This window comes from Myotis brandtii, unplaced genomic scaffold (genome assembly GCF_000412655.1).
Source record: "Myotis brandtii unplaced genomic scaffold, ASM41265v1 scaffold120, whole genome shotgun sequence".
Classification (NCBI taxonomy): Eukaryota; Metazoa; Chordata; class Mammalia; order Chiroptera; family Vespertilionidae; genus Myotis; species Myotis brandtii.
This window is the reverse complement of record NW_005354174.1, coordinates 4,871,060-4,896,673: the sequence shown is the minus strand read 5'-3', so window position 1 is coordinate 4,896,673 and position 25,614 is coordinate 4,871,060. Positions and strand designations below refer to the sequence as shown.

At 52.6% G+C, this 25,614-nt stretch overlaps 1 protein-coding gene across 1 annotated transcript in view; it reads left to right on the top strand.

The window, feature by feature from the left end:
* ERN1 (endoplasmic reticulum to nucleus signaling 1) overlaps positions 1-23,799 on the top strand; it is a 58,630-nt gene extending 34,831 nt beyond the window's left edge. Inside the window, exons 7-22 of the mRNA XM_014532602.1 lie at positions 1,039-1,140; positions 1,954-2,215; positions 3,056-3,134; positions 4,080-4,245; positions 8,257-8,375; positions 8,994-9,185; positions 10,103-10,367; positions 11,059-11,149; positions 11,434-11,623; positions 12,380-12,479; positions 12,742-12,941; positions 15,977-16,124; positions 17,245-17,372; positions 18,318-18,441; positions 18,833-18,900; positions 19,626-23,799. Of these exons, the coding sequence (XP_014388088.1) occupies positions 1,039-1,140; positions 1,954-2,215; positions 3,056-3,134; positions 4,080-4,245; positions 8,257-8,375; positions 8,994-9,185; positions 10,103-10,367; positions 11,059-11,149; positions 11,434-11,623; positions 12,380-12,479; positions 12,742-12,941; positions 15,977-16,124; positions 17,245-17,372; positions 18,318-18,441; positions 18,833-18,900; positions 19,626-19,877 (2,486 nt within the window). The 3' untranslated portion in view covers positions 19,878-23,799. The remainder of the gene's footprint in view (positions 1-1,038; positions 1,141-1,953; positions 2,216-3,055; positions 3,135-4,079; positions 4,246-8,256; positions 8,376-8,993; positions 9,186-10,102; positions 10,368-11,058; positions 11,150-11,433; positions 11,624-12,379; positions 12,480-12,741; positions 12,942-15,976; positions 16,125-17,244; positions 17,373-18,317; positions 18,442-18,832; positions 18,901-19,625) is intronic.
* The last annotated feature ends 1,815 nt before the right edge of the window (positions 23,800-25,614 follow it).

Below are 25,614 nucleotides of genomic sequence, written 5' to 3'. Positions count from 1 at the left end.
TGTGAAATGCTACCGTAATAGCAGGAGGTCTGTGAAATACCACCTTAAATCTCTCTCAGGTCTCAAAGAAGGGTCTTAATGCCTCACTTTATTTTTTTTATTGATTTTTAGAGAGAGAAACACCAATTTGTTGTTCCACATATTCATACATTCATTGGTTGCTTCTTGTACTAGTATGTGCCCTGACCGGGGATTGAACCTGCAACCTATTGAGACAACATTTTAACCAACTGAGCTACTTGACAAGGGCTAACTGATTTGATCTGGACCCCGAGGCCATTTTTTGCTGGTATCACCCTGGACTTCATCTTTGCCCTAAAGCCATTTTTTTTACATTGAGAATCTTTTTCAGCTGGAATGTCAGTCCTGAACCCTCTATATTTCCTCTCTATTCAGTTCAAAAACCAAATTGTTTCTTCTTTAGTTTATCTGTCTTGCAATGTATCACATGCAGTTGAGAGAAGCCATTCGGCACTTTCTGCATTCTGCGTGGAAATCTCTTTAGCCAGATCCACAAGTTCATTGGGTAATTGTGTCACCACCCCATAACCTGGGTTACCCCTTTCCGGCTTCCAGTAGCAGTTTTCTTCCTGCTCTTTCAGTCTCCACATCGACCTTTCGGCCTCCATTTGGCACCTGGTCCCAGTCAATGCCACATGTTTTGGGTTTGGGTTATAACACCTTCCCACCTTATTAGGTACCAATTTCTAACATCATCTGTCTATTGCTATATAATAAACCACCCAAGAACTTCAGTGGCTTAGAACAACACTGTGATCTAAGTGTTGGTCATGATCCTGTGAGTCCTGCGTTCAAGGGCACCACGGGGGTGGCTCGTCTCTGCTCCACGTGCTGTTGACTGGGTTCACTCATGGGTCTGAGACTTCAGTTCTCCACATGGCCTTTTCTCTTTCCACATGGATGGCCTGGCCTTTTCTGCGGGCAGTTTAGGAAGGACTTGTCTGTTGTAATTTAGATAAGGTCAGCACCTCGGTGGGTGCGTGGCCCCTCTGGTAACGGGCTGGTGTGTGTCCTCAGAATACACCATCACCATGTACGACACCAAAACCCGAGAGCTCCGGTGGAACGCCACCTACTTCGACTACGCAGCCTCGCTGCCCGAGGACGACGTGGACTACAGTAAGTCCTCCGGGTGGCTGTGCCAGGCTGGGTGGTCCTTGTGATCCAGGAGAAAAGCTCGATCTTCTTTGAGACAGTCTTGGTCAGCAGGTTCTGGACTCCCAATGGAATTAGAGTAAATACTTCAACAGGCAGCGCTGAAGGCAGGTCCTGGTGAGAAGTGAGGAGGAAAAGCCAAGTAAAACAGTGCAAGGTAGCCTGAGAAGAGGGAAGGTGCACTCTTCCCAGTCCCTCTTGTCTCAGAAGGAACTTGCTAGAAGCCCAATGGGAAGCAGGAAAAAGCATCACCTGTGACAGTAACAACTCACTGCCTACATGTGGCTCACCCTCCAGTTATTTCTCTAGTAAACATTCCCCCAACTCAAATGAAAACTAAAAACCACTTCTGCCAACTTAATACCAGGGTCAGGAAGTCTGATAGAAACCAGTTCTGTGGTCAGATGTGTTCAGCCCTGACTTTGAGCCTGATCATTAGGTTTGAAACGATTGCTATCAAATGCATCCCCGTTGGCTCCTTTCTGCTCAGTATTTGCTCTCACTAAGCGAATGGAACGCTGACGAATGTCACTAAGTAAGTCGCCTTCCAGAGGGTGATCCTGTCTTAGGCTTACAAACCAGGCAGCTCCTAGTGTGTTGCTGTGGTAGAGCCTGAGTGAGCTCATTGGAAATGAGTGAAACTGTTCGGGGGAGATCGGAGAATACTCCAGAAACCTCGTTTCCTCTAGCTGAGTGGCCACAACCTGCCGGGACCTGAGGATGTGGTTGCAAAACAGGGCAAGACTCGACGTGGCTTTGTTTGTCTGATCTGTGCAGAGATGTCCCATTTTGTGTCCAATGGCGATGGGCTGGTGGTGACTGTGGACAGTGAGTCTGGCGACGTCCTGTGGATCCAGAACTATGCCTCCCCTGTGGTGGCCTTTTACGTCTGGCAGCGGGAGGGGCTGCGGAAGGTGATGCACATCAACGTCGCTGTGGAGACCCTACGCTACCTGACCTTCATGTCCGGGGAGGTGGGGCGCATCACCAAGTGGAAGTACCCCTTCCCCAAGGAGACGGAGGCCAAGAGCAAGCTGACGTGAGTCGGGGGGCTCAGGCAGAAAGGGCCTCTGTGACCCTGACACTCTGGGCCGGCCGCAGCGTGCCACACCACACACGGGGCCAGGGCTCGGGCAGCTGACTCTGAAGCCGTGAGGAAAACAGAGAGCCAAGACTGGCTCATTCAGAAACCCCAGAATATAAGAACCCGGGGGCGTCCCCTGGCGCTTCAGAATTCTTAAGTATTAAATGAATTAAAATGATGGGTGGGGATAGGAAAGAGACAGTTAGTATTCATAGTACAATTTGGATATATCTCAGGTAGTGGGACTACAAGAGATGTACTCATTTTCCCATTTCATGTATTTTTTAAGTTTTTACTGTAAGTTACAGCCACTTAAAAATCAGGCCTACACTGTTAGGGTGCATGTGTCTAAGATTCAGCAGGCTTGTGCTCTCCATCCCCACCTCGGCCTCAGTTTCCCACTTGAGAGAGCTTTTGGAGAAGAGCAAATGAGATAATATGCAGGAATGTTTTCTCTAAACTATACACCACCATCTCAGGGGCTTTGCCGTGGCCGCAAGCATCAGTCTCTCCCGGGTGATCCCTGCACGCAGTCCTTTCTGCAGGCGCCGTGGGGATGGTTGAGCACAGCCCTGCCCGTGGCAGATGAGGACACCAGGCAGGGAGTGGCAGCCGGGGCCTGCAGTCCAGTTCTCCTGCTGCCAGGGCAGGAGTCTCGCCTCTACACCCCAGAGTGCTTAGGAGTTCATCTGGCTATTTTTCTGGGTGGTATTTGGGGCTGGGGCTGTGATTCTTCTCTCCAAAAAGCCCAGAATTTAAACGACTGTGGAATGCATATGTCCGTTTTTCTCCTAGGCCCACCCTGTACGTTGGGAAATACTCTACTAGCCTCTACGCCTCCCCCTCAATGGTCCACGAGGGGGTTGCTGTTGTGGTAAGTTCCCTTGCGAGAGGATGAGGGGGGAGGCTCACAGATAGAGCCTCCTAACTGCTCCTGTTCCATTTTTGCAAAAAGTGACTTTGAATCATATATAAACATCTGTTGGTTAAGATCTTAGATCCTCAAAAACATTTCCTGCACATGCCACCTTCTCCTTTTGAGGAGAGCTGCGTGACAAAACAGCTTGCTAGGCCCAGGAAGCCCTGGTCATCCCCTTGGCCTGGGTGTTGAAGTCTAAACCCCCGGCCGGAGGTCACAGCTCTCCTCAGCCCAGGCCCACAGTGCCGGCCTCCCCACTGCTGGGGTCCAACCCGTGCGCTGATCTCAGAAGTTCCTTGTCCATCTCTCTCAGCCTTAGTTCAGGCTGCACCTCACACTCTGGCCCTCCCCTTCCTTCTCTTCGCTACTCAGATCCTTTTCATCCCTTCCTGACCTGGTCAGTGCACCGTCTCTGGGCGTCTGAAACCCCATGCTCCTGGCGGCTCACTTGGTGTCTGAGGTGTTTGGTTGGCATCCTTTGTCTTTCCAGTGAGGCGGGTTGGTCAGCGGCTCCCATGAGCAGGGCAGCCTCACTTGAGGTCCAGCAGTGCCTGAGCCGGCAGCGGGCTCGTTGGGGGAGCTGACTCCACCCTGGTCAGGTGCATCGATCGTGGATTGCTCCGTGCCCTGGCATTCTCCTTCACTTACACTGCTGCTCACAGGAGCCGCTGGGAACTCCACATACACCCTTTCCGTCCCCAGTTCCTAGACAAAAGAATTTGAAAAGGTGTCCATGTTAAAGACCTCAGCACAGCCTTTCACGCCCTGGGGGGGGAGCCTCCCCTGCCATCCTGGACCAGCCCCAACCAGAGGTAGGACAGTGCCTTAGGGCAGTCACAGGAAGGGAAGGCCTGCTCACCTGCAAGGGCTGCCCAGGCCTGACTTCAGCTCTGTCCACAGCCCCGAGGCAGCACCCTTCCTTTGCTGGAAGGCCCCCAGACTGACGGTGTCACCATTGGGGACAAAGGGGAGTGTGTGATCACACCCAGCACGGACCTGAAGCTTAACCCTGGGCTCAAAGGGAAGAACAAGCTCAACTACTTGAGGAACTACTGGCTTCTGATCGGTGAGTGGTTCCCTGCCATGTGCTGCCTCCTGGTGGGCAGAGCCGACCTTGCTAGTTACAGTCAACTGCTTTGTGCTTAGTTCGTGTCCTGGTCTTCCGGACCTTGAACTGTTTACCCCCAAGGGAAGTGAACAGGGCAGCTGTGTTGCCAAGTCAGTTCCCCAAAATTGTTTAACGACTATTCCAGAACTCAAGTACTAAGTACAGTCATGTCGGGGATACGGTCTGAAAGATGCGTCGTTGGGCGATTTTGTAATTTTGCAAACATCCCAGAGTGTTGGTACACAAACCTAGAAGGTACAGCCTACTACACACCTAGGCTATACGGCACAGCATACTGCTCCTAGGCTACAAGCCTCCACAGCGTGTTACTGCCCAAAGCAGCACGAGATTAAATCAAGCCCAAGAGAAATGATGCCATCCAGAGACACAGCAAGCACAAGATGTATGAGGCTGCCACTGGCATAACATGGAACACTGTTTGACAGCAAACTTTATCAGTAGAAAGAGGACACTTCAAAATAACAAAAAGGATAGTATAGTAAATACATAAACCAGTAACATAGATGTTTATTGTCAATATTTGTACTGTACATAATTGTCTGTGTTACACTTTTATATACTTGGCAGTGCAGTAGGTTTCTTTACTCCAGCATCACCGCAGACTCGTGAGTAATGGGTTGTGCTGTGACATCATGATGGCGACGTTGCTAGGCAATAGAAAATTTTCAGCTCTATTATAATTTTTTGGGGCCGTTTTCATATATGCAATCGGGCAACGACCAAAGCATCATTAGGCAGCACATGACTGTAATGTAAACTTTGTGCAGCCATCTGATGCACTGAATGTCTGTAATGTGCCAGGCATTGGCACTAAGCACTTTAGAATCCATTTCCTATTTTTCACAGGTAGGCACCCTTGTTACTTCCATTGATAGTTAAGGAAACTGGAGCAATTTCTATGGAAGAATTCACTTGGAGTTGGTGTGGGTGTGGGGGCGGCGGGGGGAGGAGAGGGTTGAAAACCAGCAGGGACTGAGGGAGGTGAAGAGTTAGAGGCTGGATCCGGGTCAAGGAGCCACGGCAAAAATCCTGGGTGTGTGTGGGGAGTCCCTTCTCCTTCTCTTCCGCTGTTGCTGCCATCACTCTTCTGCTGTCAGCCAGCCAGATAAGAATCGAGATGACACCCAGAGGCAGTGAGTGTGACAGATGAAGGCAGAGGGGAGAGAGCTGTGTCTCTGGCAAGTGTCCCAAGTAATTACAGCAGGACCGAGTCTTCTTGAATCTGATTTGCCCGTCCTGTGTCCCAGTTCTGCTGCCTCCCAGCCCCAGAGGTGGTGAGAGGCGGGGATGCAGCCGCAGGGGGTGGGGTGGGCAGGAGGGAACTGGGGGTGCCAGAGTGCACAGGGGCTCGTGAGGTTTCTCCTCGCCATTTTCCCTCTTGATCTCTGCTGACTGGTCCCTGGGCAGAGAGAGGGCAGAGCTGGGGTACTGGGTAGGGAATGTGGAGGGGCTTGGGGAGTGCAGGGCCTTGGAGGCTGGCCTGGGAGCAGTGTGACTGGGTGGTGCAGAAAGGAACCTGGGTGTGTTCAAGCCCTGACCATTCCCTTTGTAGCTGCTCAGGTCTTGTTCTTCTCATTCATCCTGACTCTTTGCAGCCATTTTTCTTTTAGTCATTCTTTACCAAAAAATGGGCAAAGGAGATGGCAAAATAATTCTGTATTTTTTTTTTTAACAGAAGTAGTTTAGAAAACTTGTGTGAAGTGGCTCACAGTAAGGGAAAAAATAGCTAATGAGCACAGGCCACTGAAGTGATAAGGCCACTCATTTTATGTACCAGTTAAGGGGACACAGACTGCCTACTAATGGTTAAGAAGTGAAAAAAGTATTGGAAATTAAGGAAAGGTGTATATAAGACTATTAAAAAATACAGAAAAAAATCTTCATGGCTTTATCATTGCAAAATGATATCCCTTTAAAAAGGAAAATTTGCTCAAGTAAGAAAACTGAAAAAACCCACAAAGTATAAAGAAGTAGTTAGGGAAGCATCCGCAGTTCTGAAGGCCCTTCTGAGGAACTCCCATGCGTCCCCATTTTAAATAGTCTTTGTGTAAACTGAGGCCAAGGTCAAAGGATACGCTCTTCATGTTGAACTATTATGTTCTTCTATTTGGTTTTTGTGGAAGAAACTAAGGATATCCCCACATCACATTCATCTTAAAAGTAAAGTCCTCTTAGCTTGAGGAGCTTGGTCTGGGGGTTGCCCAGAGCAGTGGTGCTAACCTGGGGTGCTCTCAGCTTCACCTGGGGCTTTGTCAATTAAGCACTCAAGCCCCCGAGACCCTGAATCAGTAGATCCAGGGCAGGGCCTCTGCTTTTGCTCTGGAGTCCGGACATAACTGCTGATGGTAGATAATCACTAAAACGTAGGTACCGTTTACATGAAAGTGTTTCCGGGTCTCGTGAGTACGTTTGGAGCATCCTTGGTTCAGCATGTGAAGCATGTTATTGCCGAGCTGAGGGAGAAGCCTGTGCGTAAGAACTACAGGAGGAAGACGAATGAATTGGGGCTCATCACTTCCATGGCAGTGGGTTGCGAGGTGCCCTACAGGAGGGGCAGGACTTGGAGCACTAAGAGCGGGCGTCAGGGGTGGGGGCGGGCAGGGCACTGCTGCCCATGGTGGCTCGTGGAAGGCACAGCTTGATTTCTCTTAGAGTGAAGGGCTTCTGTTAGCCGTAGAGGGACCGGGAGATACGTTCAGGTCCCTGGGCCCCACCAGCAAATCTGAGTCCGAGGTCTGCAGACCTCGCGTGAGGAAGTACGACTCCCCAGCAAAGCCTGTCTCCAAGGTCTTCGGCCAACAAGGAGCAACTAGGGGTGGATCAGACCAAAGTGAGGCTTCCCTTGAAGAGCAGTGTTGTGTTGTTGGTAGAGAACTGACCTAAAGCGAGGGACTTAGGATTTTTCTAGGTCAAAAAATGTCCGTAGCTTGGACTAGCTGCTGTTTGTATCTTAGCAATACATCGTAAAATCTTGGATAGAATAGCAGAAAGATCACAGTGAGACCCGATCTCAGTGAGAGAACGAACAGGAAAGTGTCCGGGGCCAGGGTGCCAGCAGCCCAGGGAGAGGTGAACTGGCACACTTGGCCGTGTGTGGGGTCATTTGCGCACAATAGATGCTCAATAAATGTGTGATGAATACTAGGTAGTCACAAAGCAGTCGTGTGGAGAACAACGAGTGAAGGCTGAGAGCACCGTGACCCCTGTCCTCCTAGCAAGTATGTCCTGTTGCTCTCGCGAATAGCTCACCACTCCCCGGATGGAAGCTCACATTGCGGTAAAAGAAATAGAGCTCCCCTGGAGCAATTGAAAACAAGATGGGAAGTTGATACTCTTAGTGGAGTGATGTTACAAGGGGAAGCGTTGAAGGGCGAACTCCCTGGACGTTGAACAAAGCCTCCTAACGCTTCAGCCGCAGACAGACTGTTAGGAACACGCACACAAGTCTTGCTCTGAAACATATCCCCAGCACCCTAATTCCTCTCCTGACAAGGAGACTTCTCGCCCCTCATTATGAGATTGAGAAGACTGGATACATGCCATTAAGTAACAACATGTCTTGTCTTTAAAAAAAATAAAGTTTTTATTGATTTTAGAGAGAAGGGAAGGGAAAGAGATAGAAACATTGATGAGAGAGAAACATCAATTGGCTGCATGCCCCCTAATGGGGATTGAGCCCACAACGCTGCATGTGCCCTGGCCCAGAATCGAGCTGGTGACCTCCTGATTTATGGGTGGATGCTCAACCACTGAGCCACACCCGCTGGGCAAAACTTGTCTTGATGAGACATTCCTGGCAGCTGCCTCTTGTGTTCGTTCTCTTCCTTTACAAACGTGAGTGTTTGCACTGCGGACCTCTCCGTGGATAGTGACTGCTGCCTCAGCTGGGCCACAAGGGCTGCCCCCACCTGGACGCTGTTCTCATGAAAGTGTCCTTTCCTCTCCCAGGACACCATGAAACACCGCTGTCTGCGTCTACCAAGATGCTGGAGAGATTCCCCAACAATCTGCCCAAACACCGGGAAAATGTGATTCCTGCCGACTCTGAGAAAAAGAGCTTTGAGGACGTGAGTGGGGCAGGGAGCAGTGACGGCTCTTCGGGTTGGGTGGTGGGAATAAGGCATTACTCTTGCCTTTAGAGCTTACAGTCGACTCCGCTGGGGAGTCCACGGCAAGTGACAGCTGGTAGGGACGGAGGGGAGGAAGGAGATGGCCATTAGCAAAAGCTGCAGGAAAGGTAGTGGGACCGAAGGCTGGGAGAGCAGCAGAGCTTAGGCCTGGAGGTGAGGCTGACCCTGTGTGTCCAGCTGTAGGGCTGAGGAGACAGGCCTGACCGGATCTGAGGCTACCAGGTGGGGACCAGTGGGAAATGGGATCACTTGGCTACAGAAGAACCATGTTACCAAACCTTGACAACCCTGGCAGCGGAGGGAAGACGGAGAGAGGAAGTGGGGAGACCGGAGTCCAGTGGCTGCTCAGCCTGAGTAACGATAACATCACAGCAGTAATTCTTAAGGCAGTCGCTTTGGGAAAGGCAGCGGTTGTCCGGCCCTGTGCTCTCTGGGAGGGCTTAAAAAATCCAGCACATCTCACATATTCCTTGTGAATAGTCAGTGCTTCTCTTGATTGGCTCGTTTGTCTTGCTGGAAATGTTGCAGAGATGTAACCACTCTCTCTCACACAAGGTTATCCACCTGGTTGACCAGACTTCAGGGAATGCGCCCAGCACCGTTTCTCAGGGTGTGGAGGAGAAGTTCGCTCACGCCCCCGCCAAGCCCGAGGCCCCCGTGGACTCCGTGCTCAAGGACATCGCCACCATTGTCCTGAGCACCTTCCTGCTCATCGGCTGGGTGGCCTTCATCATCACCTACCCCCTGGTGAGGCCCGGCCCCTCCCCCTGGCCGACCCGCATGTTTCCAAGCTTCTGTGCCTGTCACCTGATGACTGTGAGGCCCTGCCCCTCGCCCTGGCCGACCCACATGTTTCTAAGCTTCTGTGCTTGTCACCTGATGACAGTGAGGCCCGGGCAAACACAGTAAACAAGCATATACGTTTCTTTTCATATGTAAAAGTCAATATTTGCTAATCTTTAAAAGCATTATAATTAGAGAGACACTGGCTTCTCAAAAAATGATGATTTTGTAACCAAGATCTTACGGTTTGACTGTACAAACTGATTTGTAAACCTTGCTTACAGTTCCATTTGAATAGTTAACTATATTTTCCTTTTTTAAGAATAGCCATAATAGGTGAAAATCCCTTTAACTTTCTTCCCTTAAAAACTGGCTATTAGAGATATCAGCGAGAGTGAGAAAGGTGGCCTGGTCATCCCTCCCACTTTCTAGTTGGAAATAAGTGAGCTAAAGTCACATAGTCGCGTAGGCTGTGCATTGGATACCATATACCAGAGGAATATTCCTTCATCAGGTTTCTCCGAGCCCTGAAATGTTATCACCTTAGCTCACAGTGCCCGGGAAGCGCATGCCCATATAGGAATGGGCATATAAACCCTTTACTTTGGGGGTGCTTTCCACTTGTTTAAGTGGGTCCACCTCTGCTGCCCCTGCCTGGTGGCCGTCAGCCTCCAGTGGGAAGAATGGGCTGTCCTGGGAAGTCTAACTGGCAGGGAGACAACCAGCCATTGAACAGACCCTGCCTCCTGTGCTTCCCACCGTCTCCTCCACCCTGTGGGGTCACATAAAGTGCACCTGCTTCACTGGCACAGGTAGCCCTGCCTCTCCCCGGGCCCCAGGGGACACACCGCACTTGTCTGGATGTGTGTTTCTCTTCCCAGAGCATGCATCAGCAGCAGCAGCTCCAGCACCGGCAGTTCCAGAAGGAACTGGAGAAAATCCAGCTCCTGCAACAGCAGCTGCCCTCCCACACACCCAGGGACATGGCTCAGGACGCCGAGCTCCTGGACTCGTCCAGCCTGTACTCGGAGAGCTCGGGCACCAGCAGCCCCAGCACGTCCCCCCGAGCCTCCAACCACTCGCTGCACTCCAGCAGCTCTGCCTCCAGGGCCGGCACCAGCCCCTGCCTGGAGCAGGACGACGAGGGTAAAGCCATTTGCCATTTGGTGTCCTTTTCTCTTTCATTTGAGTATCACCTGAGAGACAGCACATGGCCCTCCCGGGAGTGTCCATGGGGTTACGAAGTTCCCAAGCGTTCAACATATTCTCACCTGACTCCCTCCCGCTCTCAGGCCAGGGTTCTGCCCATCTGTGGCCTCTCCTCTCAGAGGGCCTTCTGGGAGCCCCCGTGGTCCCCTTTCGTCTTGCCCCACAAGGGCTGGCAGTCACTGCTGAGCAGAGGTGCACTGGCCCCTGGCTTGAGAGCATTCCCGAGGCCAGCCAGGGACCAGGGAAGAAAGTGCAGCTGTTGGTCCACTTTCCCTTGGAGGGTGGCTCAGGCTGGTGTCAGGACAGGAGACCTCAGAGTCCTCAGTCTCAAGCTGGAGACTCTGCAGCTGGTCTCCCCATGTCACACGGGTGTTTCAGGAGCAAATCCTTGAGGTGGGTCTGTAGCGAGCCCCTGTCTTCAGGAAGGTGTAAGACGTTCATTCTCACAGCAGTGCAGAGGCAGGACCGGGGCAGGGGACAGGCATAGAGCGTCTCTCACCAGGGGACAGGCATAGAGAGTCTGAGATGCATGTCTCAGTCTGAGCTCAGGAAGCTGTAGCCACTCTCACCTCCAGGTTTAGGTTGGGTTTGTTTAACACAGTCCCTCCTTTTTCCCGTTTTGTCCCAGATGAGGAAACCAGCATGGTGATGGTTGGGAAAATTTCCTTCTGTCCCAAGGACGTCCTGGGCCACGGAGCGGAGGGCACAATTGTGTACCGGTGAGTGGGTTGGCGAGCCCTGTGCCTTCACCACGACAGACAGGAGTGCCTGTCGCTTGCCAGGCTCCAGAGTACAGCAGGGTCAGAGCCGTGACTCAGACGGAAGAGTGCTGCCTCCAGGGAGAGAAGGGGTGACCACGGGTGTTTGGTTGGAACCTCCTGGGCTCTGAGGCAGATGAGTGGCCGCTGTGTCAGAGGAGAAGGAACACTGTGGGTCCACGGGCCTCCTGTCGTCTCCACAGCCCCCTGCACCTCCCAACCCAACCCCACTCCTCGTCCTGCAGGGGCATGTTCGACAGCCGGGACGTGGCGGTCAAGAGGATCCTCCCCGAGTGCTTCAGTTTCGCCGACCGCGAGGTCCAGCTGCTGCGAGAGTCCGACGAGCACCCGAACGTGATCCGTTACTTCTGCACAGAGAAGGACCGGCAGTTCCAGTACATCGCCATCGAGCTGTGCGCGGCCACGCTGCAGGAGGTGGGTGCCCGCACCCCACGCAGCCCCCCTCCTCCCGGCACCTGGGGCACGGTTTCAGGGACGGCCGGAGTCGCCTTTTTATTTCCTTTTATTAACTTTATTGAAGTTATAATATGTACTTGTTTAAGACAGACAGTTTGATGCATTTGCAAAGTTGTATACCCATTTAAACAAAGTCAAAATGTGGAGCAATTTTATCACCCCACCTTAAACCGGGGTGTCCCTCAGCCTGCCTGGGGCAGTCTGTGGTTAGCGTCCGTCTCCCTCTTGGCCTCTGGAACACCTGGCCGGTCCCGATCCCAGGGCTGGTGTGGGCTTGGAGGATGCTTCCGGATGACCCGAGTCGTTAGGATCATAATTCCTTCTGCTCAGTTTCCAACTCGCCGTGAAACTGTCTCACTCATTCACTCGTAGGTTTCCCTGTATGAGGCAGTGAACTTGAGTTTTTTACCCTCTTATCTTTCCCACTGTAAACTAGTGAGTTGGAGCTTAGCTGTTTGTTTAAATTAGCCTATTCTTTGAGGAGAAAGTCTTTGGAAAAATAAGGATTTGGACAGAATATTGTCAGTAAAACTTCCCTTTCTTGAAATATGATAAAAGAAAATGAGCTGACTCAATACCAAATGTTAAAGCAGAAAGCTGGAGGCAGGATTTTTCTAGATAAAATTGAATCACTTTAAAAAGAGAAAGAGGAGAATGCACCGAGGGGCCGAGTCCTGGGGCTGAGCCGCGACCTGGCCTTCGTGTCTCTTGCAGTACGTGGAGCAGAAGGACTTTGCCCACCTTGGCCTGGAGCCTATCACCTTGCTGCAGCAGACCACCTCCGGCCTGGCCCACCTGCACTCCCTCAACATCGGTGAGAGGCTTCTTCCACGAGGCGCGGCCCGGGCGGGGTGACCGGGGTGACGGGCTTGCCCAGGTGGGCCTGGCCTCTGCCGAAGCTCTTTGCTGCATCACTGGTGTGCACGCTGTATAAGAGTCTGAGGAGGATTCTTACGCAGTTGAAGCCTTTAGAGGCGCAGGGCGCTAGGCAGTCTGAGGAGGGTGCACTCCCATCGCAGGAGGAAGCCCGATGTTGCTCGTGGTTCACATTGGGCTCATCCGGAATTTTGTGTTAGTTCACAGAGACCTGAAGCCCCACAACATCCTCCTCTCCATGCCCAATGCGCATGGCAGGATCAAGGCTATGATCTCCGACTTCGGCCTCTGCAAGAAGCTGGCAGTGGGCAGGCACAGCTTCAGCCGCTGCTCGGGGGTGCCCGGCACCGAAGGCTGGATCGCCCCGGAGATGCTGAGTGAGGACTGCAAGGAGAACCCTGTGAGTAACGGGCACAGGCCTTTGAAAACTGCAGCCTCTCGCACGGTCAGGACTAGGAGCCTCCTGTCAGGATTGGAGGGCAGTGACACGTGTTTAACAGCACGCCGCTGGCCCTTCATATTGTCTCACGACCAGGTGAACGAGAGGGGCCAACGGGAGCAAGTGTCTGGGGTTCCCCACCTTTCCCAGTCACTTCCCCCGTATTTGGGAACTCAGAGCTTCCATAAGGTGAACGCACTTCCAGTTTGTATTCTTTTTCTTTTTGTTTTTTTCTCTCAACTTTTCATTTTAAGGATTTTTAAGATGTGTAGAAAATACCTTTGTACCTCCGTCCAGATTGAACATTTGTTAGTTATTTTTCACTTTCTCTCTGTCTATTGCTGAACCAGTTGAATATAAAAGGGAAGCACCCCAGTCCTTCACCCATAAATACCCTAGCAGGTGTCTTCCAAGAACAAGCACAGTCCTAAGCTTTACACCATATCACACCTCAACAACTAACGTTTGACCTCTGACACTCAGTCCACATTCACATTGCCCCAGATCCCACTTACAGAGCTGGTGTTTGCAAACCAGGGTCCATTCAGGTGCCTTGCATGGCATGTGACGCTCTCCCCTGTAATCTGCTTCGGTCCCCGACCTTCTCTGCTCCCTGGGAGTGACGTTTGAAGAGTGAGGCGCTCGTGTGGAGAAAGCCCCATTCGGGCTTGCTCACTCGTTTCTTATTGGTGGTGTTAACTCGCCTGTGTAGTCCTTGTGTCCCTGTGAACTAAAAGTAGGTCCAAAGGACCGAATGGATTGAAGGTACATGTTCTTGCAGCAGCCGTCACAGGCCACGGCATCAGGAGGCACGGCATGGCAGTTGTACTGTTGTTACTGACCCCCCTAGCGATGCCAACTCGGCTCACTCGGCGCAGGTGGCACCTGCTTTTCTCTCCACCACATTTTCCTCTTTGTTGTTAGTTCCCTGTGGGGCGATGTTTGGCACAGCGTGGATGGTGTCCTCTTTCCCAACAGTCATTCGCCCGATGGCACAGCGTCCACTGACAGTCCCTCCCGGAATTCCTTAACTCAGTGGGAATTCTTCTGCATGTATTAGCTGACATTTTTCTATAAAGAAGAGTTTTATTTCTGATCCCCTTTCTCTCTCTCTTTTTTTGAGTCACTATGAATTCATGGATTTTTTAAATAGTGTTATAATCCATTATAGTCCTTTTTTTCCCCTATTCTTTTTGTTTCTTCTTTTGACACTCAAATTGGTTCAACGGGAGCCCTCCCGCTGGCTTCTTCATCCTTTTGCTGAGAGCCCATCGTGTCTCGGCGCCTTTATCCCCCGATCCAGACCCGATGGGATCAGCCAATCTAACGTAGATGAGATTCCGTCGAGCCCTCTTACCCCATTCACAGGGGACCAGCAGCTGGTCAGTGAGTCAAAGAAGTCAGTTATGATGAAGGTCATGAGAAAATGCCTCACACTTTAAACACTAACTTAAAGCAAGTACTGTGATTCGTTAAGTAATAGGAATCTGTGATGTAGGTCTTTTCTTCGCATTCGGGTCCGACTGAATGGAGTTGTTCATTTCCTCTCCTGTATAAAGCACCTCACATGCCACTTCTGTGCCTCCTAGTTAGAGACCTAGACATTTCACACCCGTCCTAAGAGCAGAATCCTAGTTCACTATTTATGTCCCAGTCCCTTACAGTGGAGTCTCCCACATCCAATTCACAGGAGTTTGTAGCCACTCCCTTTTATTGAATCTTTGCAAAACTCAGCTCACCTCAAAGTTGGTGGCAGTCGTGTTTTAACAGCTTATGGGATATTTAAATTAAAGAACAAGTGGCAATAATAAGTTTGGGAAAGAACATAACAGCGTAGAGATGAGCTGGTGGGAGCAGGGGACCCAGGCGTGTAGGACAAGAGCGCCCCAGCATCAGTGCTAAGTGTCCTGGGGGCGTCAGGCAGCGCAGGCTGTGGCAAACGGGGAGCTTGAGTGATACCGAGCAGGTGAAGTGACAGGTGAGAGCTTCAGCTGTGGTGGACTTGCTCCTCTGTCCCGAATCTGTCACCCACGTGAGGACAATTCTGATGAGATAAAGGTGGTCGGGCCTGGGAATTGGAAGACCTGAGTCTCGTCCTTGACTAGGACAACCTTGTCCTGGTCGTCATTGGACCTCTCTGCCCAGGTCTTTATGCCATTCGCTGTGCTCAGCCCGTGGGGCCGTGCTGAGGGTGAACGGCAGGTCATTATTGTTACAGGAGTATTTTCCCCAGAGTGGAAGGTGCCGGGCTCCTGGGTTTCCCTGCGGGGTCCTCAGGTTCTGCTGGAGAATCAGTGGTGCAGCCTGGCGACAGGCCATGCTCGGGAGCCACCTAGTGTTACATCCAAGTAGTGCAGGCTGGAAACCACACTGCACATTTCCCGCAAGTCCCCGCAGACACAGAACGGGTTTGTGGGATCAGTGAGAGGTGTACGTGAACATCAGAATGACCTCCCTGGAAACTTGTCACATAGTTTCTTTCTGGGGCTATTTTTGAAGCAGCGAGTGTTTTATTCCTTTATTAACTTAAGTTTTAAAGCCTAACATAAGCAGGCCCTGGGGTACACCAGGCAGCAAAGGCACAGAAATCCCCACCTCCAAGGAGCCACCTGCCGGCTGGGTGAAGAGCAGCTGATGGCTAGGAGGGAGCTTCCTCGGGCCACACACCAGTTTAGGTGAATTTTCACGTATTAATGCACGTAATCTTGACAACAACCCTGAGAAGCATAGCATGTTCTCTCTGTTTTCCGTTGGAGGACACAGACACAGAGCGGTCACGGGGCTTCCGGCTGGCTGGTGGCAGAGCCGGGTCCCTGTCTCCAAGGTGAACACGCCACCCAAGCGGCCCCTGCAGGGCCCAGCACTGCTGCGAGCAATTCCCAAACGTCAGCCTGTCCTCCACGACATGCTCAACGTGGAGGAAGTGGCAGCCGCACTCCCCTGCTGCTGGGAGAGGGGCTCCCAGAAGGCCTCTCACACCCCGCACTTCTTTTCAGACCTACACGGTGGACATCTTCTCTGCGGGCTGCGTGTTCTACTACGTGGTTTCTGAGGGCAGCCACCCTTTCGGCAAGTCCCTGCAGCGACAGGCCAACATCCTCCTGGGCGCCTACAGCCTCGACTGCTTACAGCCCGAGAAGCACGGTGAGCGGGCAGCAGGGTGTGCGGGGGAAGGAGCTGCTCCTCAGCTGCCCGGAGGCCCCTGCGCTGGGATGGTGCCAGCTCTGTGTTCCCAGGGCTGCTCTCTCCAGGAGCCCACCTGTGGCTGGAGGGACTATTCCTGCAGCACCTCCTACAGCCACGAAGCTGAGTTTCTGTAAGGTCACCCATTACCTGTATGACTTGGGCAGCCCCTGTGGGGACCTGTGTTCTCCAGCTCGTGACTGGTGAGGGTTATATAATCTGAGGTCTTTCCTGCACCAACGTTCGGAAGGACACGCAGCCTGTGTGTCATATGCTGGGCTGGCTCTGGCCTGCGCCGGTGGTCAGTGGGTGCAGGCGGGGCTGGGGACAGGCCAGCTTGGTCCTCACTCTCCAGGCGTGGGTGCAGCAAGTCTTTCTTCCTGACCTCAGGCTTTTCTGTGTTATAATTTACCCACGACACCCAGTTCTTAAAAACGTCTTTAACTTTTTAAAATTAAAAACTTACGTTTTTTTCTGATGGATTAATTTCCCTTATTCCCAGTAGAGAAATGTTTAAGGCCCTGTGTTATAATTTACCCACGACACCCAGTTCTTAAAAAAGTCTTTAACTTTTTAAAATTAAAAACTTACGTTTTTGCTGATGGATTAATTTCCCTTCTTCCCAGTAGAGAAATGTTTAAGGCCCATAATTCTATTATACAGTGATGAATGGGTGCTGATGACACCTTTGTATATGTTACTCTGGTCATCTATCGAGGCATATGTGCATAGGCACATACTCTTTTGCAACATGCTCGGTCCTTAGCTTCACCTTGACTCTCTCTCCGTGTTGACCCATGTTCAGCCAGAGTGTCATTCTCATGGCCCCCAGTTCAGGGTAGGGGGCATGGCTGTCACCGAGCCTCTCAGTGGGTATTTCCAGCCCTTTTCACACCCTGTGATGAGGACTCTCCTTATCCGCTGAAGATTCCTGGGCAAGCTCTTCGTTAAGTTACAGACGAATTCCTGTCCGTGGAGTCTTAAGTCCAAGGGCGTGCGGACGGGTCAGGTGGGGGTGGTCCGCCGTGGCGCTGGGCTGGTGATGATGCGTTCGTCGTGTGCTTCTTGTCTTCCTCCGCAGAAGACGTCATCGCCCGGGAGCTGATAGAGAAGATGATCTCCATGGACCCTCAGAAGCGCCCGTCGGCGAGGCACGTGCTGAAGCACCCGTTCTTCTGGAGCCTCGAGAAGCAGCTCCAGTTCTTCCAGGTGGGCCTGGCTCCATGCAGACTGAGGTAGCGCTCGCCAGGCGCTGAGAAGGCAGCAGGACAAGGAATAAGACACATGACCCCGATCCCATACCTAGAGGCAGCCCGGCCTGGCAGCTTAATATATTTTCTTCATAAAATAAAAGTGAGATCAGGATCAAGCTATAGATACAGTTTTGTATCTTGCCTTTTTTTTTTACTGTATATACTATTTTAAGTATTTTTCCATGTTAATGCTCTAAAATTCTAATGACTGTTGCATTCTATCATATGCGTGTGCCATCATTTAAAACCTGTGTTATGGGAGCTTTCAGATGCACACAGAAGTAGAGGGAATATGATAATGAACTCCTGGTTAGCCATCAGCCGGGTCCAGCAATTGTTAACTCAGCCTTGGCCCTCTCTCCACCCCTCCCCGCCCCAGAATATTTTGAAGCAAACCTCAGGCGTCATACAATTTCATTCAAGTTTCACAGATTTAAACATTTCCTTATATTGGGTTTTTGTTTGTTTGCCCAGCTCTTAAGATAGATTCTGAGGTTAAATTACAGGATCAGTGGACATGAACTCCTGTAAAGTTGTGGCTATTTTAAGGCCTCCTAGTGTTGCCAGGTGGCTTTGGGGAAGGTGATGTGTTTCTCAGAGTCCTCCCTGGTGTGACATGCAGGTGAGGTGCTCAGGGTCCGTGGACAGGTATGGTCTGTGTCATCTCTGTCGTGGAGACGGACCATGTGGGCCTCTCTGCAGTGAGCAGCAGACATGGCCACTCCCAGGGGAAAGTTAACTCACTGGGGTGGGGGAGGCAGAAGTCCAGCTGCCCCTTCCTGAGGCCGGCTTCAGCCCAGCTGAGGACTCAGGAGGCAGTGACCGCTCTGCCTGGGTGTCGATCCTCCAGCTCAGCTTCTCTCCACACTGACCACCACCTGTGGCCCTCGTCTTCCTGCAGGACGTGAGTGACCGGATAGAAAAGGAGTCCCTGGACGGCCCAATCGTGAAGCAGCTGGAGAGAGGCGGGCGAGCCGTGGTGAAGATGGACTGGAGGGAGAACATCACCGTCCCCCTCCAGACAGGTGACCACCGATGTTCCCAAAGCTGCAGCCGGTTCTGAGAGGCAAACGTGGAAATGGCAGCCGCAGGCTGTTTGAGCTCCAAGCACCACATGCAGGGTGGAGGCTTTCTGTGGGTGTCGTCTGGTTTAGATGCACGTCAGACCGTTACACCAGTGTGTTTCATTGTTGTCTGAGTGACGGGTCAGTGGTGGGTGGTGCTTGTCTCTGGTCGGGGTGTGATCAGCAGGTGGGAGGCAGACGAGCCCCACCCGGGTTCAGTCTGGGCGCGATCCCGCCCTCGATGAGAGTGCAGTGATGTTGTTTCAGTCCCATCGCTTAGTCCCCAGGAGCCTCAGGAATTGTTTTCTTGTGAAAGTGTTTGTTACATTGCGTTCCTTGTTTTTTTTTCTAGATCTGCGTAAATTCAGAACCTACAAGGGTGGCTCCGTCAGAGACCTCCTCCGAGCCATGAGAAATAAGGTGAGGGCTGTGAACCCAGCCGCTCAGCCACCCTCTCCTCCTATCCATTCTCTACGCACCCTTTCACCCAGCCTGGAATTCTGACCTCGCAGAGGCTGGGCGGCCTTAGCCAGACTTGGCAAACTAGAGACTTTCTTCCCTTAGACGCGCTTTGTCTTCGGGGACCTTGAGGTGAGCAGCTTACCTGGGAAGCAGGCTTTCTGCTGCCAGCGTCCTTTGTGGTCTCCACTGACTGTCTGGTGCCCTCTGCCTGCCTGATCCAGCACCATGTCCACCCCTAGAGGGCCCTCTGGGCACTTCCCACACCGGCCTGTCTCCAGGGCCCTGGGCAGGGCCCCCACTTGTCTCTGGAGGGACCTGGGGGTGTCTTGGCCTGAGCTGTCACTGAGCAGCCTTCAAACAGGGCCCAGGCCCAGACGAGGCCTCCAAGCCCGTGGGGGCAGACACTTCAGTTCCAGGCGACTTTATTCCGTTTGAGGCTACCAGGGGCCTCGCTAGGTCCCCACGCCACTCCCCACGCTGGGCCTTGCTCAGCTCCGAGGTCTCCTCCGAGTGAGAGGAAGCGGCCATGGTGAGCAGGATGGATTGTGGGCTGCTTAACCCTTTCCCCTTTCCTTTACAGAGAACTAACTAACGTTTTCTTCCTTGAGTAATAAAAGGGTCTCTGACCAGCGTTTCCTGGGCTCTCTAACTGACAGCCTGTGTCTGTGTCGCTCTGCTTGCAGAAGCACCACTACCGGGAGCTCCCCGTGGAGGTGCGGGAGACCCTGGGCTCCCTCCCCGACGACTTCGTGCGCTACTTCACGTCCCGCTTCCCCCACCTCCTCTCACACACCTACCGGGCCATGGAGCTGTGCAGCCACGAGAGGCTCTTCCAGCCCTACTACTTCCACCCGCCCCCCGAGCCGCAGGCCCCCGAGACTGCAGACGCCCCTGAGCCAGGCCGGACTCCGTCTTGTGGCCCCAGCTGTGACTGAGCGCCCCCTGTCTGCAATCCAGGGCCAGAGGCCACACTTAGCAAGAAGACCAGCTCCCAAACCAGTGCCTTGAGCTGCCTGCTCTGCAGCTGGCAGAGGAGGGTCTGACCCCTAGATGGGGAGAGGTGACCCCTCCTGACCTGCAGGAAGCTGGGAAGACAGGGATGAAAGTTTCACCACCAGGGAACAGCTGCGGGAAGGGCCGTCCCCAGGCAGCAGCAGGGCACCTCCACCTCCTCCTGGATAGACTGGCTTCAGACATGTTTCTTTTTAAACTTCCTGTTCGATGTCAGCCTGCAGGCCTTGAAGGAAGCGGGAGGAAGAAATCCTAAGCCCTGCCTGTGTGTGGGGCCCGGAGCAGCTCTCCCCGCCAGCAGGCTGAGGGGCACCGACGGAGGGACGGAGGTCACTGGTCACCGAGCACAGTGCGCCCAAGTGTCCCAGGTCACTGGACCCAGTGCTTCCTCGGGGCAGTGGGGTGTGGTGTTGGGACAGGTCAGCGCACGCCGGAAGGGAGGCCATGGCCGCAGGTGTGGGAAACGGAGAAGATGCTCGGTTCCAAGGCAGCTGCGGCCCCATGTGCTGGTGGCCTCCATGGTGGCTTTTGGTGGCTTTGTGGCCTGGACCATTTAGGGATGCTTAGGAGCATTTGGGGGCAAGAAGTGATACTTCCCTGGCCATCAAGGACCCAGGCAGGGACAGGCCTTCGGAACCGGAGGGTCAAGGGCCTACCTGGCCACTGTGGCCATCCCGGGAGAGCCCTGGGCCAGAGGGCAGGCGATGAGGCCTCTATCCCTGGAGCCAGCAGGATGGCCAGGGGCTTGGTGGCCAAGGCCAGGCTCCCCACGTACCTCGTGGGCAGGATTTTTTGTTTCTCTTGGCAGATTTTATTAACTTTATAGTTTGATCACACTGTAGAATGCTACATTAGCACAAGTGAGCTAAGCGTCACGTGAAGCTTGCTCATGAAGAAGAAATGCAATACATCTATTCTGTGTGGTACCCCCCTCCCCCCTCGCCCCCCCCCGCCAGGAGGAGTGTTCGTATTCAGAACATTCTCCAGCGCTGGTGAAGAGCAAGCATTACAGCGTCACTATACACATCATCCTCAAAGTAATATTCCCTAAATCGCCGTGTCCTTTCTCCCCCTAAATTTAATGTAATTTTTAATTTTCGTTTTAATCAATTCCTGTCTTTTCTCTACCGAGAGCCTTAGTGGTTACATGCAGTGAGGGTACCACGTGAGGAAGTGTTTCCTGTGTACGTTCTCCAGCCAGGGGAGCGGCTCATGCGGGTCCGCCCCGGTGAACTCGGAGACTCCGCTGGGAGTGCGAGTGTCACCGTGGAGTTCACTGCCTGACGGGAAATCACTGTTTCTTACTGTGCGATGTCTTCGTGGTGTTCGTGTGTGAAGGCCACGCAGCACAGGCTCTGGTTCTGCCTTTGTAGACGTCCGTTCCCTTTCATGATGCCTGAGATCACTCGTTCTCTTAAACAGGACCCACCTCTGTGAAGCTCACCAGTTACCTCATTCAGACCTGCACAGCCAGACGGGTTCTTCTCCCCGCTCTCATTGGCCTGTGCCAGCTCCGTTCCGCGGGTCACTGTGCCACCAGCCCGAGGGACAGGCGGACCTCGCCCCCCGAGTGACGTCCCGGGCTGCCGGCTCTCTGCTGCCGGGTGCGGCTGTGCCGCACTGCTGAGCGTTCTCTTTGCGGAGTAGCCAGGTCGTTTCTAGCCGCCCGATACTTGTCATCTCTCTGTTTTGGCTCAACGTGCCTGCAGGACAACTTCTTTTTAAAATGCCTTTTCTGCTGATCATATTTCTAACCACCCACTGAGACTCATTGATTCACCGCATGCTGGGACACTGGCGCTGGGGACAGAGAGAGGGACAAGATAGAACCTGTGCTCTCATAGGAGCCTGTGGTGAGAGACAACCAGTTAACATCAGTGCATGAAGGAGCCCAGGGTTGGGGAAGGGCGTGATTTGGGGTTTGCACCTTTTCAGTCTTAAAGCGCCCGTGTCCTGGGACCCCTTGGAACTGGTCACATTGCTCTCTGTCCATCTTATCCTCATCGCCTTCGGGATCCAGGCCTTCAGAGGCTTGCAGAGGTCTTGCGTGGACACTTGCCATGGAAACACCCTGTGGTAGATCCCGTCTCAGCCTCTAGCATTCAGGTTTCCTGCTGAGCTCTGGGACGTGGAGTACGAGTCCTAGAAGGCTGTTGAACTTTTTAGAAGTATTCGGTTTTATTTTTACGACACTTTTCTCTGATTGCTTCTCGAGCTTTCTAACTCATTTTATAAAAGACTCCGCGTGTCACTAGGCATCGGAGCATTTGCACTTTCGGGACTCACTGGTGTTACCTGATAAGTCACTGAGCCATCTGGGCGCCGAAGTACAAAATCCTGTCTCAGTGCGATAGTCATCGTAGGCTCTGTGCGGCGAGACGTCACTCCGGCCCGCTGCATGTGTTGTACTGGAAGAGCTCCAGGCCAGTGGGTCCAGCAAAGTATTTTCTTCCCATCAAGAACGGTCCTTATCAGCATTTACCCTGGTCCTCCCGCCAAGGCTTTGTGTGGACGTGACTCGTGTATCTGTGTGATTCCCTCTCATTGCTGCTCTGACCTCACGCTGACGTGGGGGCCTTTGGACAGCAGTGCTTTCTCCTCTTGGCCGCTCTCGTTTCAGAAGTTGGACTCTGGCCAGCTTCCCAACACTTTGGGTTTCCCAAGACTGTTCCCCTTCTCCATGTGCTCATTGGCTGGTTCCTGCGGAAGATGGGCTGGCTCCGCGTCCACAGCCCTCTCTGCAGGAAGAGCGAGCCCAGCACCCCAGAGAGCCCCCTTACATTCTCGTTAGCTTTCCTTCGGTTTCCAAAATCCCTTTCCTTCATGCCTCCCGGCCTTGCTTTGCCCTGGCCGTTCCTGCGCCGTCCTGGAGTTGTTCAGATGTGCCTGGCCTGGCAGCAGCCTTTCCAAGGAAGTCACTGCGTGTCCCATCCAGATAAGCCAGATTTCCTCCTTCCAGGGTTGGACCGTTATCTTTCAAACCAAAGCGTCTATCCTCTTCTGTACTTCCTTTTGAAACAGTGATTTCCCATGCGTGACTCCGGTTCTGACTGTAGCAGCACTTAAATCTCTCCTGTGCTCATTGGAGAACCACAGAACCATCCGCAGTGAGCCTCCCACCGGGGCAGCCTTAACCCACAACCGCGGCCAAGGTCCCACACCCGCCTCCCGAGCTCTGCGCTTGGTGGGTGCAGTATTCCTTTTCAGTATCCCAGAAGCTGTGACGGGGGTGTCCCCATTACCCGGAAAGCATTACCAGTCAACTCTGCCACGTTCTCAGATGCAAACCTTACGTAGTGTTCTTTTTGCAATGACCTATTTATTTAACCTATTTATATTTATTTAATTTTTACTCTGAAGTATACCCCAGCTACAATTGCACTTGCTTAAAGCATAGACGATTTGTTTTGGACAACACCCCTGACCATGTTAAAACTGGAAAAGGAAAAGTTATACTGTATCCTTCCACGGGATGGATGCCTTACAGTAGCTTTGTTAGTAAAGGGTGAATAATTTGGTCGTGGTAAAAATGTTAATTTTTAAGTGATTTAAAAATAATTCTGTGCCATCGTGTCTTCTCTGTGGATGGTTAGTTGTTAAGTGTGTGTTAATTATGTGAAACAATCCTCTTTGTGGAGCCTAAAATCCTCCTTTTTAGCTTTATATTTTATAAACTGCCAGATTGTACAATTTTTATGTGTATTTTTAAAGCTTGACAATGTGAGGGTAATTATATAAGTTAAATGGCCTATTTTTGTACCTCCTGTACAGTTTTATAATTCTGCTGATTGATGATGGCGTCTTATGTTGAGCCAACCACAAATAAAGGTAGTTTTAGATTTGGAAGCCGGTTTCATCTTCTTAAAGATGCGACCACCACTCAGACCAAGGGGTTGATCCCAGCCGCCTTCCGGGGCGAGGGGGTGGCTGGTGAGGGTGAGCACCTGGCTCAGCCGGTGGGAAGGCGGGTGGGGGTGCAGTTGCCCGCTGGTGTCTGCAGCAGAGAATGGGGCTGGGACATCCTTCTTGGTGGCTCTTTGTGGGAAAAGACCCTTTGAAACTGCAGGAAGTCCCCCGAAGTATCAGTTTGAGCTGACTTCCAGGAAGGTGGCCACATTGGGACAGACTTGCCTCATGGTGAGACTTGGGCTCCAGGAGAATTTGGGGCACATGTACAGTGAATAGGATGCTGAACCAAGAAGTCTAGGATGAGAGAAACCCACTGGGGTGACTCGGCCAGCACAGAGCTGGGAAAGCACGGAGTGTGTCCTCCTGCACGCCAAGGAACGCGTTCTCCTTCTCCCATCCATCCCTCTAGAATCAGAGGGCTTTGCTTTCTCCTGCAGCACCTGAAGGGAGACGCTGAAGGGCCCACCAGCCCCCGGACAGTGTAGCCGGGGCTCAGCTTCAAGACTGGCTCCTTCCACGTGGCCCCCTCTCTCCCCACCTCAGAGGGCACCGGAGCGTCCCTGAGAACCAGAGACACCCGCCTGCCGTCTGCAGCTCTGGACACAGCAAAGCCAAGGGCACACGGGAGGCTCGCTTCCTGTCACTTGATGCAACAGCAGAGACAGCTCCTGCGTCCCCCACACAGCTATTACGCCAGGACTGCGTCTGCCTCTTGAATTGGCCCAGGCCAGGGAGGAAGGCAGCTGGCAGCACCCTTAGCTGCCTCCGAGAGCAGAGAGAGGAGGCCAGCAGGTGGTGGGGCCGCTGGCACTGCGGGGCCGGGGCTCCGGGCACTGAGACGGGGTTTGCTGCTTTCGTGCTGAGTCAGCTTTGGGCTGCAAAGACGATGTGTTTTCTTAGTGTCTGGTGCACTTTATTAAACATTAGAGGCCCGGTGCATGAAATTCCTGCACGAGTAGGGTCCCTAGGTCTGGCCAGCGATCAGGGCCGATCAGGGCCTTCTGGCTGCCAGCTGGGGCCTTCCTTCCCTGGCTTCTGGCTGCCAGCCAGGGCCTTCATTCTGCACCGTCCCCTGGTTGCTAGCACACGTCATAGCGAGCAATCAAACTCCCGGTTGAACTCCTGAGGGGACACTTTGCATATTAGCCTTTTATATATATAGATATGCACACACATACACAACTGTATTCCATCAGCGAATGCACTTATTGGACTCTCTATGTTTGTCTCATTGGGGTCATGTGTTAGCTTCAAGAGATCATGACAACAGCTAATACCAGGCCAGACACTGTGCTGGAGCATCAGTGCCCTGATTGATCCTTGGCCTTGACATCTTCTACTTTAGTGAGAGACTGACCAGACTCTTTGGCAGGGCCAAAATCGTGTCTGGGCCCATCCGCTGTGGGCAGAGGAGCAGGGCTGGTAAGAGCTTGGCAGCCCCTGGGAAACCATAGTGAAGGATGGTGGGGGTTGGTGGGGGCCATGTTCCAAAAACAGGAGGGGCAGTAACTGAGTCAACTTGACCCCCAGAGCGGATTGGCAAGTGAGCCCAGTAAATGCTCTTCCCTGCTGTCTCCTCTTCCTGCCTCTCTGAATCCCTTCCCAGGCCTGCTCCGTGACTTGGAGGAAGCCACGGAAGTGCCTGTGGAATGTGCCTGGAGGTGAGACAAAACTGGAAAGAGTGACTACCACCAGCGTGGTTCGTGACCCAATCAAGATTCTGGAAGATGCCGAGCAACTGGACTGCTGAGT